Raw genomic sequence first — 16705 nt, forward strand, 5'->3', positions numbered from 1 at the left:
AACCTGCTATGTATCAGGGACTGTTAGGATTTTTAGGAATACACCAAAACTGCAAAAGGAATATCAATATAGAGGAATTCACATTAATATTTTATAAAATTTCAAAACCATCATTCATCATTATCAAGAACTGATCAAAAGAATTATTATATATCAATACTGTATTCATTACAAGACATTTTACTAAAATAAATCAAAGTACCCATCAGTGGTAATTTGAAGAAGTTACAGACAGACAAACGGACAATAGACACATAACCTTTACATTAGCTCCTCAATTTATTGAGCTGAAGTTTCTTTTTAAAAAACCTTGGACCTTTACTTATACACAATTTTATTGGTGTATAAAAATAAGGCACAAATGACACAAGTGATGAAGATTCATGATTTGCATAAAGGTATAACAAAAATAGTCAGGTATAATCACAGGCTAGTTATAACAGGTCATACGAGCTCCCTGCACTTCTAGTTTGTAAAGTTATCCAAATTCAAGTTTAATTGTTTCAATACTCTTAAATTCTTGCATCACCAAATTTCAAGTTCCATAGGAGAAGGTTGCTTCTAAATTTCAAAATTTAAATAAATACGAAAAATACAGTTTTTCTGTACTTATAAAAAAGTGACAGTTTCCATAAAATAAAGATTAAACATCATAACAAGGGGCTAAAACTTGAAAAATTTTAAAATCCTTTCAAAATCTGTGTAAAATGGGTTATAACATCTTCACAGAGGTGACATACATAAAACATCAGAATGCGGTCAAAGTGCCTGGCTATAAACCGACACAATTACAATACAAAACAATAATATCTTTATAATAATAATTTGATCTATATAATATATATATTTATATATATGTGTGTATACATAACTTAACATGATAGAAAATTTGTTCATAACATTCATTCATAAACATATTACATGTACAAACAAACACTGTAGGTTTTCTCTCTTACATCGTGAGCTCTTGGTCGATCAACGTGCTCTAATTGATTAATTTTTTTAAAAAAGGATATAAAACTTCTCTAGTTATTTTTTTTTTTACAATAATTTCAATAATTTACTGTCTTGTCAAATAATTTCAATAAAAAAAAACTCACCCCACTGTTACAGCGCACTTTGAAAAATTACGCACTTTGAAAAAAATTTTCAAAGTGCGTTAAAATTTGGGACCAAGGTAACGCACTTTGAAAAAAAAAAATTTTTTTCAAAGTGCGTTAATATCGACCATATTAACGCACTTTGAAAAAAATGTAAAGATTGAACAATATTCATTCAAGTAATCGGTATGATAAATAACAGATGGTTTGATGACTTTTTTATGATAAAGTCACTGTAATTACTGACGTTTTAAATATTTAAGGTTTTGATAAAATAAAAGGGAAAATTAAAGGGTCTTGAAAAAAAGAATGACGATTGTTTAAGTTCATTAATTCGTTTCTTCTTTTTTTTTATTCTAGTCTTTGATAAGTAGATGTAAAGGTGTATAGGGGGCACTAACAGAGGACATTTATCATAATAAAAAGGGGCCAATTTGATTGTTCAAAACTATAAAAATTCTTTCTCTCTCATACATTTTACTGTACTTAAAAATTTCTAGTTTTCATCTGTTTTAATTAACTCATTTATTATTGAAAGTTTTTAAAGTCATACCAGTTAGGTTAATACATAATGATATGAATGCTTTGAGTATAGCATAGACATCGAGATTGGCGAAGGGCCAGGGGAGGGGATAGGGGGGGGGCTAAGCCCCCCACTTATTTATGTAATAATGGAGAATTGGAAATATATTGTATATCTGTTGGTGTATATCAGTATGGGATTCAGGCAGATGGACTTAAACTCTCACCTCTCGTCATTATGTATTTTTGTTTATATAAACTGATGAGCCATATGGCTTAAAGTTATTGAATAAAGAATTATATTTTGGAAAGATATAAATTGTATAAGCATTGAAAATGCAGCGTACCCTTTTTAGATTTATTGCTCCCCCCCCCCCCCCGTTTGTTACCGACACCTATGTATTGGAAAGATAAAGATTTGGACTTAGGGATCTTATACCCGTCTTCTCCTCTTTTCGACGGAAGTAAAATCAATTCATTTTTGAGGTTAGGGTTAGGTTTAGTTTTTTGAAAGATAAATAACAAAGAAAATCTTTCCATGACTAAAATATGATTTTTTTTTCAAAGTGCGTTAAGTGCCTCCATGGTAAAATATATTGATGTAGACTCTTAACGTACTTTGAAAAATTTTTTCAAAGTGCGTTGAGTCGGTCCCAAATTTATCGCACTTTGAAAAATTTTTTCAAAGTGCGTTGATTTTGTCCCAATTTTAACGCACTTTGAAAAAATTTTTCAAAGTGCGTAATTTTTTCAAAGTGCGTTGCCACACCCCACCCCCTTTCTCTAAAAATGAGAAAATAGAAATTTTACATGAATTTAAACTTTGCTATCCTCAATTTCTTATCTCTAAATGTATACACAAAGTAAAGTTTAACTTCAATAAAGAGAGAGAAACCACCATTAATACTCGTCCTTAAAGCCTGCAATGTTAAGTATAGTTTCTAGTGCTATATATTTATGAACACCTGTACACATTATTTACACTTATATACAAATAATCACTGGGACTTGGAGTTTTTACTTCCATCTATCACATTCGTCATGAAATCTGTAGCTACTATTTAACATATAGCATCTGTACAATTTATACACATTTGATTTAATGTAGTTATCTTTGAAAATGTGATTATATAGAAAGCTAGGGTCTGGTATCAGTAAATAGTAATTTAGTAAACTTTTTCTTCTAAATGAGGCTTTTTGCTACTTTGGAGAACAAAAATGAACTTCAAAAGAACTTTAAATAAAATATTTTCTTTCCAGGAAAATGTGTGCCTGGTTATCATTCAATTGTTTTAATAATTTAATAGGGCTCTTTCAAAAATAATTTTATGCTCAATAAAAATATAAAATTAGTTAAATTTGATAAATCAAATAACACAGCAAATGGAAACGGTGCAATCTCAAAATAGGTACAATAACTCTAAATTTTCCAGAATATGTGTTTTGCTGATCAGTCTCCTAACTGAATTGAAATTTAAGTTCAAAGCCCTGCTGAAGATTACAGTACTTAAATAAAATATAGTGATGTGATACACAGTACATGTACTTTCCTCCCCTCCTCTATGACAAATCATTCAAGAAACAAAACTAGTAACCTTGCAGTAAATCAATGAATACTGTGGAATAAGTAAATGCACTTCCTTAAAAAAAAATTACAAAGTGACCAAGAAAAATAATAGTTTTTTTTAACAATCATGTAGGAATAAAATTGCTTATATAAATCTGGTTCTCTTTCCTTTAATGAAGGTATACAACTTTTAAATGCACCTTCAAATACTGATTTATGACAGAAAATCTCACCAACTTGGATGAAACCTAGTTTTTCAAAATAATTTGTGTACCCAATGAACTCACTTCTGCAGAGAACATAGACAGGACTGGTCAAAAGGAAAGCATCAGACTGACACAGAACTACTGCTTCCTAATTGTCATGGATACAGACATTAAGCCAAATCTTTAAAACTCTCATACCACAAGAACATTTTTGGAAATGTCATTAATCAAAATAAGTTTACACTGAATGGGAATAATGCCCAAGAGTGTCTATAGTAATTCATTGCACCTTTATGACGAGAGGCAGGAAAAATAAATTGAATGACTATATCAGGTACTGTCTTACTAAAAAATCAACACTGTGAAAAATGATTTCATATCAAAATACAGATTTCTTGTTAACAGAAGAACACCATAAAAAAAGATACATCAGTAACGACAGACGTAAAGCAGCATTTGTCAGGCACTCTGACTTAGATACGTCTTACCATAATACAATGTATAAAAATAGTCTTAACACTAGAACCTAGATTTTACATGAGTGAAAGAAATGTGGCAATAGATAGAAGTAAGGCATACAATAAACATCTACTGTACAATACTCAGGAGTAATCAAGTCAACCAGGAGTAATGGAACTGTAATATCATCTCATCTTTGTGCAAATGATTTTCTCTTCAAATAATCTCAGAAATTCGATGATTTTTGTTCATGTTTGCCATTAATATACAAGGGCGCCATAGTACTGTAGGACTATATTTATTTTAGTTGGATTTATTTTTCTTTAATGCAGTCTCATAGTGCTATTTCATTATCAAAATCAAAGTATCAATTTTATATATTGCTAAGAGCAATCAAGGTTATTGATTGCTCATAATTACACATATGCTAAAATTTAAAAGACACAAAATCAAGTTACTTCATGTAGTGCTAGTTTACATACCCTGATATTTTTTTATTTTTAAAAATTCAAAATAACCAGTGGTTGTTCCTGAAATCAGAATAAATGAGCTGACCTATCAACAGTCAAATATAGTTATGCTTAAAAAGAGGTCCAAATGAGTCTACGAATATGGGGTCAGTATTATAAAGATTATTTTCCATAAGACATGCATTCTTTTCAAAAAATAAAGTGAATAGTGTCACTTGTAGACAGGACTGGTGCATAGTTTGTTTTTTTTGCCCTTTGTTTGCACAGTGAAGTTTGAAATATCTAATTTCCTGATGAAACATCTATAATGGTTATTGACATGGTTTTATAAAACAAGTAAAAATAATGAAATGGAAGGTTGAACTATATGCTGGTGAGATGGTGGGTTTTACAGAACTGTCATAGCTAATTAATACTTTGTATCCCAAGTCTGTCAGATATATTCATCTGAAGCACTGATTCTCAAAGTCAGAACCCTCTGGTACTCCTCACTCCCACTCCGATATGCCCACTGGAATCTTATATATATAGCAATTCTGCATATCAAATCCAAGGAACTTGATTCGACATGTCTCAGACACTGTTTGTGTTTCTAGTACATCATTCTTGAAAGACGTCTGTGGGTATTCAATACTCCTTTTATATACATCAGAAATACAAGTCCTGGATTTTCCGCAGAAGGTATATGAAGAGATATATACTTTGTTTGACAAAGATAATTCCCTTTTCACTTCTGGTTTAGGTTGTTGCAAAGAATTTTGTTTGTCAGATGAACACTTGTTTGAGGAAACCTCTGCAATACAATACTTGATTTTTACCCCGTTATCCATCTGTGACCTAATAAGTCTATTGCGGTTGGCCTTGTGCTCGGATTTCTATCAAATGTTTTATTGAGAACATCATGACACAGTTCTGAAATATGATTTGGCAATGTGAATCTAGGTTTTTTCTCCATAGCAATTTTATATAATGCAGCCATAGACTCATACTCTGCCCAGGGTGGCTTGGTGGTGACCATTTCCACTATTGTACAGCCAACACTCCTAAAGAAGACAGACGCAAATGTATGATCAACTAGTACAATACATGTACCTTCAAATTACATCATAATGCAAGAAAATGTCGATTTCATCCAATGATAATTATTTTCAATTTTAAAACCCATACACCTAGTTTTGCTAAAAAAAATTTGTAAAAGTAAAAAGTGTACTGTAAATCTCTATACAAATTCATTTCATGTCAATTACAGAGTGACAATTTTCTGTAGTAGAAATCTTACCAGATGTCGGCCTTACGCCCGTAACCTTCCCCATTTATAACCTCCGGAGACATCCAATACGGTGTTCCCACCACTGAGTGTAGACCTGTGGCACTAACAATGGTCTGTAGGCGCTTAGAGGCACCAAAATCAGCCAACTTAATGTTACCATTACCATCTCTCAGTATATTAGCACCTACAAAACAAGCACAAAGAAATTACAAATTCTTCATTACTCACTTTAAATGCAATAATACACCATGTTGAAAATATTCTCTTGAATAAGGTGAAGTTCTTCAATTTTATTTTTTTTTTTGCAAATGTCAGGCTTAGAGAGTCAATTTAAAGTAAACTACACAATAGGATTTTATAGTTGCCCTTCAAATCTATGGGTCAGGGTGATAGGGTGATACAATGGGTGTGATTCCATACTAACCTTTAATATCTCTGTGTACAATGACATTTTTATGGAGGTAAGCCAGGCCCTCTAACATCTGTTTAGTATACTTTCTGGTCACGTTTTCTGTCAGAGATCCATATTTAGTGATTTCATCTTTCACAGAACCCTAAAATTGAATACAAGTCTCGTTAAATTTCAGCTGAAATACAATATTACATATGATTCACTAAGAACAGAAACAGTGTTTACTTACTCCAGGTAAGTACTCCATAAAGATATATAATGATTGCTTGTCTTGGGCACAACCAAAGTAGGAGACAATTCTTTCATGTTCAAAGTTTCTCAGCAGATGAATTTCATTTTCCAAAGCTCGGACTTCCTGTAAAACCATCCAAATTCATAAAATACATCATCCAAATAAATACATATCAACTAATTCATTGTTCATAATAAAAATTTGACCATAAAAGAATCCAATTTAAAATTTCATGCTGGGAATTAAGAATATAGAGTAAAACTCGTTTAGGACGAACACGGATAAAGAGAATTCACAGATATAGCGACTTTATTTTGGATCCCCGGCTATATAAATTTAACGAATTCCTTATATGGATATAACGAATTACGGATATAGAGAAGTCATTTCATAGGACCCAGTGACTTCGTTATAACCGAGTTTTACTGCACTGACACATATAAATTAACTTAAAATTTCATGTTAAGAACTTCATTCTTTATTCTTTCATATTTCATATCCTTCTTAATCTTTCAGTTAACAACATTTTCCTCTTATACAACTTTTCCGTACAACGTATGAAAATGTCAGACCTTGGACGTTTCAGCATTCATCTGTTCTAGTCGGACCACTTTCATGGCGAGGTCTCGGCCTGTGTCCTTGTCATGACAAACGTACACCTCCCCAAACGCCCCACTCCCTAACAGGGACCCCGCCTTCCAGTTCACAGGACAACGCGGGGCTGAAAAACACAGAGTAGAGTATAAATCATAACATCATACAAAATAATTAAAACAGAACACAGATCCATCCATGAAGTCCATGCTCAATAGACAATGAAGATAACGGAAACAAGCTAGAATTCCAATGATAAAATATGCATGTCCTGATATTGAGTTATACGAGGGTTGATCCAAAAGTTCGTGGAATTTCTTTCTAAAATTTTATTGTGATTTGATGAAAGCAAACAACAGGCATATTCATAATATAGAGTCATAATTCAACAATATTGGAAAATTTCATCATTTTCCAATTACCAATGAGGTCACACGAGCTTTCCGAAAATGGATAGTTGTGAAACCCGGGGGAGACTTCGACGTAACGTCAAGTTAGATATGTCACGTTACGTTATAGAAGCAACTCGCTCTAATGTCCAATCAGAATACGTAATTCTACAAAATGCTGTCCTTTTCTCCATTTTTTTCATCAAGAAAAGCCTGGGTATCCTCTCGCACCAACTTATCTACATTTTTCACCCATATTTCAAAATACCCCCATCTTTCCATATGATGTTCCAATTTCAGTAGCAATGTCAAGAACAGTACGGCAGCCAACAATGTCCATTAACGCCTTTAATTTGTCTAGGGGGATATGCACTTAAAACAGAACCTCCAAACAGCGACAACACCTTTAATCAACGTCCATAGAAGTTCTATTTTCTTAAATTTCTTATGCCACTGGAAAACCAGTAACTAAATGCATTTTTCCCAAGGTTTTGTCAATAATATATGCATTTAAGATAGAGTGATCCCGGAATTTTCACAAAACATATGACTTGACCGAAATTCGATGTTGTCTAACTACTTAAAGATGAACAATAAATCATTAACTAATAAACTAAAATTCCAGTAAATTCAGAAAAAACTATTATACAAAGGTTTATATTAGATCAGGCAATCATAATAATGACATAATTTTCGTTTTATATACCACATAGGGCGGTTTAATTCTCATTTCACATATTATGAATTAAAATGAAAATAAACGCGTTAATGTCTCCCCCGCGTTTCCAAACAACCGTTTCTATGGCAACTGCCATAGAGTTACTATCAAAGATATTTAAACTGATTTTTACTTTAAAATGTTCATCAAATGTCTATATTATCATTTGTAATTTTCCAATTCCACTTAAAAATAAATAAAATATGAAAAAATTCCACAAACTTTTGGATCAACCCTTGAATATAGCAAGGTACCAGGGACAAACAATATTGATTTGTTACAAATCATATTCATAATACCCAACAAGTTTACAGTACTTTTTAAAACTATGGATAATGAAAACCACTTCTCTGTAACTGTAAATTCATTAAAAGCCTGTTTTCTGTAATTGTGTTTTATCGTATGATTCTCTTACATTTTGATAAGGAGAGATCTGCTAAGGCATAGACAGGACTATCTAGATCACTATTGCGTTTGATCATGATGCGTCCATCAGGTGAGTCCATGTCGTGATCAGGAGGGAAGCCGCTGCTGTTACTACTGGAGCTGACGGTGGACATTGTACCCTCACTCCCCCTCGAGGACATCACGGACCGCAGGCTGTTACTGAGGTCGGGCCGCGAACTGACCGTCGGTCGGATTCGGGGAAATGTACTGGGTCCTTCCACCATTTGTTGAGACAGAGAGCCCATACTCCGAGGGAATGTCCCAAACTGATTTCGACCTTCTACAAATTACAAATCTTTCTATATGCATGCACTCACAGAATTTCAACATTTGTGAAAAGAGCACTTCTTTAAACTAATTTTGGTTCTTTGAATTTTTTTTTTTAAAAAACAATCGTTTCTAAAATTTTAGCATCATTTTTATTTAAAAAAACTTTTGATGATTAAATCTTCCTTCAGTTGTAAGTGACTCTGCAAAACTCACCTTCTTCCCTTTCACCAGGCAAAATACTCCTACGTGAAGTGGATCGGCCCCTGAGTGGGAATGTGTCACCACCACTGTAATTACAAAACTAAAGAATGTTAAAGAAGAGATTAAAATGTATAGATCTACATCTTTGTAATAACGACTAAGAGCATTATTAGTAAGCAAGAATTAAATTCCCATGTAAAATCTGGATCCCCTACTTTGGCCCCACCAAACATGTATCCCTCCAGATTTGATTAAACTATAAATTACCTATACTATATGTCACAAAGTTTTTACATATAAAGATTATCTCAAAAATTACATTTCTGGGCTACAGGAGTTTTAATAAGTTTTAATAAAATGTCACAAAATATCTCAACCATTCTAATTCCATGTTTAAGTTTGTATTTATACAGATATTAATATTACCAGGTAGTTACCCTTTAGTTAAATATTTCTCTAGTGAAATGGTTTTGTTTTGTTACTAATATCAACTTTACTTATTACTGTGGAATCATTTGTGGGGAGTAATTTGTGTGTGTGTGTGTCATGAGAGCATAATTTCACTGGCAAAATGTATATACAGAAAATTTAATGAACTAGCTGACGTGTTAACAAAAAACATTATAATGATTATTAAGACTGTGAATTTATTGCTATTATGGGATGTCATGTGCAGTATGTACAGACAGACAGATACACCAGGTATAGAACCATCAGTATTTCCAGGTAACTTACTAAGAGCTCATGTAATTGCTGTCTAATGATATGTTGCTTTCTGTCATTGAGCCAGTCTAAAAAAAAAAAAAGAAACATCAATTAAGGATAAGAGTATACAGACTGTCTAATTTTTATTTACTGAATTAAGTGAAACAGGCAATTTCATTCTGATATTTGAAGGGAAAACAAATGAAAGAATTTCTCCCAACATTGTAACACAATATGCAAGAAAAAGATGTTATCAGTTTCTGACAAGAAAAATTTTCAGTGATATTTACAAACCAGCATGACTAAACAGAAAACTTTAACTGGGTCCCTATAATGCAGATAACAGTACAAAATATAGGGCATAAAAATCATGTGTAACCTTAAACCAGGTTACAGATCCCACTCACTGAAAAATCCTTTGTATAAATGTTTTTTATAGACTTGATAGAAGAAAAAAGTTGAAAGGGGCTGTAAATTCTGTGTAATTTTCTCTGTATTGCAGTGTTTTGGATTATGTTACCTGACAGATAACTATAAATCATTAAACTCAATATTAATTATCTTAGCTTCAAAGTCATAAAATTAAAAAACATGGAATATTGAATGCCAGATAGAATTCAAATTAATTCAATTTCTTTTTATTTTGAAAAATTGCCTTGTCATCCCTTTTTGGCAATATTATACTTGGAGAAAAAATTTTGCAGTGGCTGTTAGTACAGAGAAACAAGATCAAAATTTCAAAATCATCATATCATTTTCATAGATTACTGCTCTTTACAAAATATGAACTATTACTGAAATGAGAAACCTGACAAATTTATTACTGATTGCTAAAATAGCCATTCCACAATGAAAATAGTTTCCAGACATTATCTATTTAAGATTTATGCTGTATCTTCTTCCTCATAAATCGTGACAACTGCATTAATGTGTCTCATACAAGTACACAAAAACTCCAATACCGAGAATCTTAATGAAGCTATCATAATTAATTTCCTTAGTCTACCTACACAGTATTTTATAGTGTTTTTACATTTATTATGTCATTTGATGCAAGCAAATGATAATTTATAAATGCAGTGGCATCCCGTAACTTAGGCACTTTTAACTATAAACCAACAATATCAATCAGTGGTGAAACCGTATGACAAATATTACGTGGGTAGACAGAATTACGGAAAAGCTCAGCTTTATGAGCAAGCATGGGTCAAATTTGATAAAATCAACGAAATGTTACAAAAAGACATATCACTTGTGATTATTGTTCAAGGTTTGGTTAAAAAAGGCCTAGATAAATTTCTGGAGCCCTTTCTGTCCCTAAAACAAGTTTACATTAAAAACACCAGGCTAATTTCTCCAAACAAAAACTTTCTACTTACATGACTTTATTTATTTTCATGTATCTACTGGGAAGGTACACTAAGGCCTAAATGGCTACAAATATTCTACGAGTTTTTCAAAAGTTCAGGTGTAGTAATATTTTCAATATGTTTACATATGATCAGAAGTTCTTCTATGGGTTGTAAAAGATTGATATCTAAAGAACATTTATGAAATAAGTCTAAAATATGAATTTTTTTTCCATTTTCTTAAAAATGTTCACATAAATTGATGGTTTTCAGAAGTCATAATTCAAAGGTGTCATATTGATTTCATTAAAGCTATCTAAAATGAACATGCAATTTTAATCTTTTTTTTTACCATAAAAATTGTTAGCAGATCATTGCTGCCTAAAATGAAAGATGAAACAGCAAAACAAAGTACAGTGTATTTTAATCAATTGGATGTAAACCTGTACTATAGCAATATTTATAAAAGTAAATGTCATAAAGTTATAAATAGTGTCTGTATCTTATTCTTTTTATTAATATATCAGAGATAAATTCATAAACAGGTTTGCTCTTTCAATAAAAAGAATGACAGAAAAAGGGCACCTGATAGTTTACAACACAACTAAACATTAACGTCAAGTTTGAATAAAATAAATTATGGATTGACTTCTCTGACAAGCTTTGAAGTCCAGCAGTAACCACATACATAATATATAAATTACGTGGTTTAATTTATTTCTTAGAGGGGAATCCCTTTGTCAGAAAGAGACAAACCAGTGAGAGGTTAGGTACGCGGGTCTTATAATGTCACAGCCAATCCATGTTCTGAAGCAGCACCATGAATCAGCGAGACACAACCTCCTCCAGGCTTTACTCATTTAAAAAAATCACAACAAAAACTTTGCTTTTTTAGGTTGAACTTTCTTAGATGTTTACTTTGGTTTAATGTTACAATTTTTGTAATCTGGTGAAATATATGAGGCATTTAGGATTTTTTTTGGTTTGTGAAACTTTTGAAATTCACGCAGCTGTACTGTATAAAATGATCTCCACAGTTTAGATAAATTTGCATCTACTGAAATGAAAAGAAAACTTACTGAGTATTAAATGCAAGGCATGCTGCATTGATCTGTAATTGACCCATAGAAAGTGGCCTCAGGAATTAAAGATACAACTCTTTTAACTGAATATGCAGTACAAATATGATTTTATTATTTTTAAGTTTTAAAAAATCTTTATACTCAAAGTTTTACTCAAAGTGCCTCCTAAATCCTCAATATGCTTTGTCTGAGGTACTAGAGGAATGAGTGGAAGAAGGAGGGGGAATGTCTTACACCTCACTGCTGACAGAATTACATTACACAGTGTGGCTGAAGTGTAGCTGAAATGGGGGTGGGGAGGGTTGTAATCTTACCTCGTCACCCTCAGGGATGAACTCCCCCTCACTGTTGATGGAATTACACGACACACTGTGACTGAATTTGTGGGGTGGGGATGGCAGGGGGGATGGGGGTGGGTTGTAATCTTATCTCGTCACCCTCTGGGATGAACTCCCCCTCACTGTTGATGGAATTACACGACACACTGTGACTGAAGTTGTGGGGTGGGGATGGGGGGGATGGGGTGAGTTGTAATCTTACCTCATCACCCTCTGGGATGAACTCCCCCTCACTGTTGATGGAATTACACGACACACTGTGACTGAAGTTGTGGGGTGGGGATGGGGGGGAGGGGGTGGGTTGTGATCTTACCTCATCACCCTCAGGGATGAACTCCCCCTCACTGTTGATGGAATTACATGACACACTGTGACTGAAGTTGTGGGGTGGGGATGGGGGGGGGGGGGTTGTGATCTTACCTCGTCACCCTCTGGGATGAACTCCCCCTCACTGTTGATGGAATTACATGACACACTGTGGCTGAAGTTGTGGGGCAGAGAACCTGGTGGAGGGCTGGGGGATTCTATATCTCGTCCCTGAAATAACAAAGTACGATTTCATGTGAACTTGTCTTTTTTTAATATACCGGTAGATTTTTTTCGCTTGAATTTTGTCCTTTGTTGACTTGAAATGCTACATACTGACAGAAAAAAAAGTCAATGATTTTGTACATCAAAGTCAATTATTTTATGATTTCAAATATGACAGTCACTATTTTTCTTCTTTTCTCAATCAATTTGGACAATTGAAAGGTACATTGCAAAATTGCTTCAATCTCCATGTGAGTGAAATTCTAAATGTTAAGTTGGAGGACAAGGAAATGTTTGACTGATATTTCCTGCTGATTAAATTGGATGTGGACCACTTCCCCTTTTTTTTAGACATTTCTTACTTTCTGTGAATTTGTATATTAAATTCACATACAGAAGTTCCATGAGAAAATGACAACTGTGCATGTACACACAAATAAAGTCAAATCACAAAGTTCAAAATTTTTATATAAATACAACTACCCAGTACCATACCTTCCTGAATTTGAAAACACTAAATACATTATCAATTAATTCTTTCCCTACTGCCAGGAAAATTTATTTGATAGAAAAAATTTGGTGCTACAGTAGTTTCAACAGCTCCAAATAACTTCCTAATCATGCATATTTATCACAAAATATTAGTGGTCATACAACAATTGCTCATTTCTATTCCGTATTACGAGGCCATTAATAAATAATTAACCTAGATGTGATATTGACGTGTTATGATTTTCTCTGTTGTGCTTTACATCATAAACAAGGAATGGTATGGGGAAATACGTCCACCGCAATAATACACTGTCCTGGTCTGACCACCAATCCTACAGTGTCAGCTCGTAACAAACGAGCAGTTGTTCAGACCGAGTGTCAACAGCCTTGGAATTTCTTATTTACCTTACTCAAGAGAGTTTTAATCTAGCCTTAGCATAATTTAAAATTCATTCCATGTGTGAAAATAATTGGCCCCATAATTATAACATTTCCATTTTTTACTTACTAGAGAGATTACCTACAGATATGTGAAATCACTTTGGACTTATTTTGGCTTGTGTGTACATTTGACTGATTTAATTTTAGATTAATTATGTCAGTATAGTTATATCTAGATATCTTCTTAACTGTACACATCCTCAAAGTACATTCTACAGCAGGCTACTTGTAAAAGTTCAGGTAGCGGTACTGAAAATTTAAATGTAATAAGATCGCGTCTTCCTTTTATTGATTAAGTATTCTTGATTCCATGCTCAGTTATAAATGTCCTCAGGTTTCAACAGGTGATTTTAGCTATTTTGGAATAATTACTCTGTTACCATAACCAAAATATCCCAAATGTACTCTAGTTTTACAAAAATAAGGTCACTGCTTATTACTAACAACAACTGATGGTTGGATAAAAGGGACATCTTAATAAGAGTGGCCACATTTAAAGGCCCAAGATAGAAATAGGTCAAGAGAAGATCCTTACACTTACTACTTATATTTTCCAGGATGATGGAAGGATTATTCTTGTCAGACCATGATTAATCTTTCGTTACATAATTCTGGTAAATTAACACAATCACTATAGCCTTTTTAATTGTAAACATGTCAATCGATTGTCACAAAAAATGTATGGAGAGGAATGGTTAATTATTGGCATCTGAATCTGGGTCATTAGATGCTGTAAAAGAATCAATCTTTTATAATATTGGCGTCTCACTATACTGGGCAATAAGGTGCTTAAAGTAGCCCATATCTCTACCAAGATTATAACATCATCAAATGACCAACTTATCAAAATGGGCAATAAGGTGCTAACAGTAGCCCATATTTCTACCAAGATTATAAAATCACCAAATGGGCAACTTATTATCAAAATGAGCAATAAGGTGCTAACAGTAGCCCATATCTCTACCAAGATTACAACATCATCAAATGACCAACTTATCAAAATGGGCAATAAGGTGCTAACAGTAGCCCATATTTCTACCAAGATTACAACATAAAATGACCAACTTATCAAATGGTGCTAACAGTAGCCCATATTTCTACCAAGATTACAACATCATCAAATGACCAACTTATCAAAATGGGCAATAAGGTGCTAACAGTAGCCCATATCTCTACCAAGATTACAACATCATCAAATGACCAACTTATCAAAATGGGCAATAAGGTGCTAACAGTAGCCCATATCTCTACCAAGATTACAACATCATCAAATGACCAACTTATCAAAATGGGCAATAAGGTACTTATAGAAGGCCATATCTCTACCAAGATTATAACATAACTTATATCACCAAAATGGACAATAAGCTCCTCATATCTCTATCAAGATTATAACATCATCAAAATGGACAATAAGCTCCTCATATCTCTATCAAGATTATAACATCATCAAAATGGACAATAAGCTCCTCATATCTCTATCAAGATTATAACATCATCAAAATGGGCAATAAGCTCCTCATACCTCTATCAAGATTATAACATCATCAAAATGGGCAATAAGCTCCTCATATCTCTATCAAGATTATAACATCATCAAAATTGACAATAAGCTCCTCATACCTCTATCAAGATTATAACATCATCAAAATGGACAATAAGCTCCTCATATCTCTATCAAGATTATAACATCATCAAAATGGGCAATAAGCTGCTAACAGTAGCACATATTTACCAAGATTATAACGTCACAAAATGGGCAATTTATCATCAAAGTGGGCAATAAGGTGCTAACTGTATCCCTCATCACTATCAAAGGAACTTGTCATCAGAATGGGCAATTAAGTGCTTACATCGTTGCTGTCTCTTATGATTATTTATTACAGGTAGAATAAACTTCAGTGAAAAGGTGTAAAAACAAGCATAGTAGCATGGTCCACGGCAGTCCTGGACATCCGTATACAAAGTTATTCTCTGACGTGATTTGTTAGAGAGTTAATTGTAAATCTATACAGCACAGATCAAGCTTGGCTTTGACACTGTGTTTTATCTTCTGAGTCAGCCCTGTGTTTTACAGACAAGCTTTATGTGGAGATAATTGGAGTAATGCTCTGTACGATAAGCAGCTATAAATCCCCCACCATTGACTGTTGTGTCTTCTCCACACACAATGATAATGATGCTACATTGATGTCCATGTTTTACATTAGACATTCTATTTCTGTCTTGTTTGTTTCTCTTTTCTAACTTCCTTCTTCTCTTAGCATAAGACATTACTCTACCAAAATAGTCTGTTTTTTCCTGAATGTTGTCTAAATTTGGTCAAAGGTTAATCAATATAAACAGTGGCTACAAATATTTCGTCTTGAAGTTCAAGTAGATGAAATGTTTCCTAGTAGTGTTTGTTCGTGTGATCTACGTTTATCTAGGTATTTCCTCAGAACCTAACTAACTTTTTTCTTATAAATTTATAAGAAAATTTGTAAATGACCTTGTTAACTTTGAAGAAGCATTTATTATATACTGAAGATGTATATTTTTTCATGGTGGATTAAATGTGTCACAGCTTAATTAAAGTACGAACAAGACATACACTGTTAAGACAAGAACTCTGGATAATTTCCTACTGGCTGATTGAACAAAAATTGCAATTCTGCAGAATTCTGATCCTATAAAAAATAATTACAATATTATTTTCCACATTCCTGTGTTCTGTATTGATGTTTTGAAAGACCTCTGTACAAAATCTTTGAAATAATCAGTGTATATATACTGATTTCATACATACAGGGATTATTTAATGCAATTCCTTACGACCGAAACTAAACTACTGAGTCACCAAGGTAACATATACTTGACAATGTGTAATCAGTTCATAGGTTAAATTAGGTTTCAATCAGTTCATGTGTA

General features: G+C 33.1%; 1 protein-coding gene across 2 annotated transcripts in view; it reads right to left on the reverse strand.

Annotated features, from left to right (window-relative positions):
- Window positions 1-317: 317 nt before the first annotated feature.
- LOC134280727 (mitogen-activated protein kinase kinase kinase 2-like) overlaps window positions 318-16705 on the reverse strand; it is a 29172-nt gene continuing 12784 nt past the window's right edge. For both annotated transcript variants that reach the window (XM_062763180.1, XM_062763179.1), the window contains exons 7-16: window positions 12752-12868; window positions 9593-9648; window positions 8870-8943; window positions 8355-8666; window positions 6811-6959; window positions 6236-6361; window positions 6019-6148; window positions 5604-5778; window positions 2397-5367; window positions 318-1104 (exon numbers count right to left, since the gene is read on the reverse strand). In XM_062763180.1, the coding sequence (XP_062619164.1) occupies window positions 5139-5367; window positions 5604-5778; window positions 6019-6148; window positions 6236-6361; window positions 6811-6959; window positions 8355-8666; window positions 8870-8943; window positions 9593-9648; window positions 12752-12868 (1368 nt within the window). In that variant the 3' untranslated portion in view covers window positions 318-1104; window positions 2397-5138. The remainder of the gene's footprint in view (window positions 1105-2396; window positions 5368-5603; window positions 5779-6018; window positions 6149-6235; window positions 6362-6810; window positions 6960-8354; window positions 8667-8869; window positions 8944-9592; window positions 9649-12751; window positions 12869-16705) is intronic.

This window comes from Saccostrea cucullata, unplaced genomic scaffold (genome assembly GCF_032062105.1).
Source record: "Saccostrea cucullata isolate Sc308-1 unplaced genomic scaffold, CSIRO_AGI_Scuc_v1 ctg67, whole genome shotgun sequence".
Classification (NCBI taxonomy): Eukaryota; Metazoa; Mollusca; class Bivalvia; order Ostreida; family Ostreidae; genus Saccostrea; species Saccostrea cuccullata.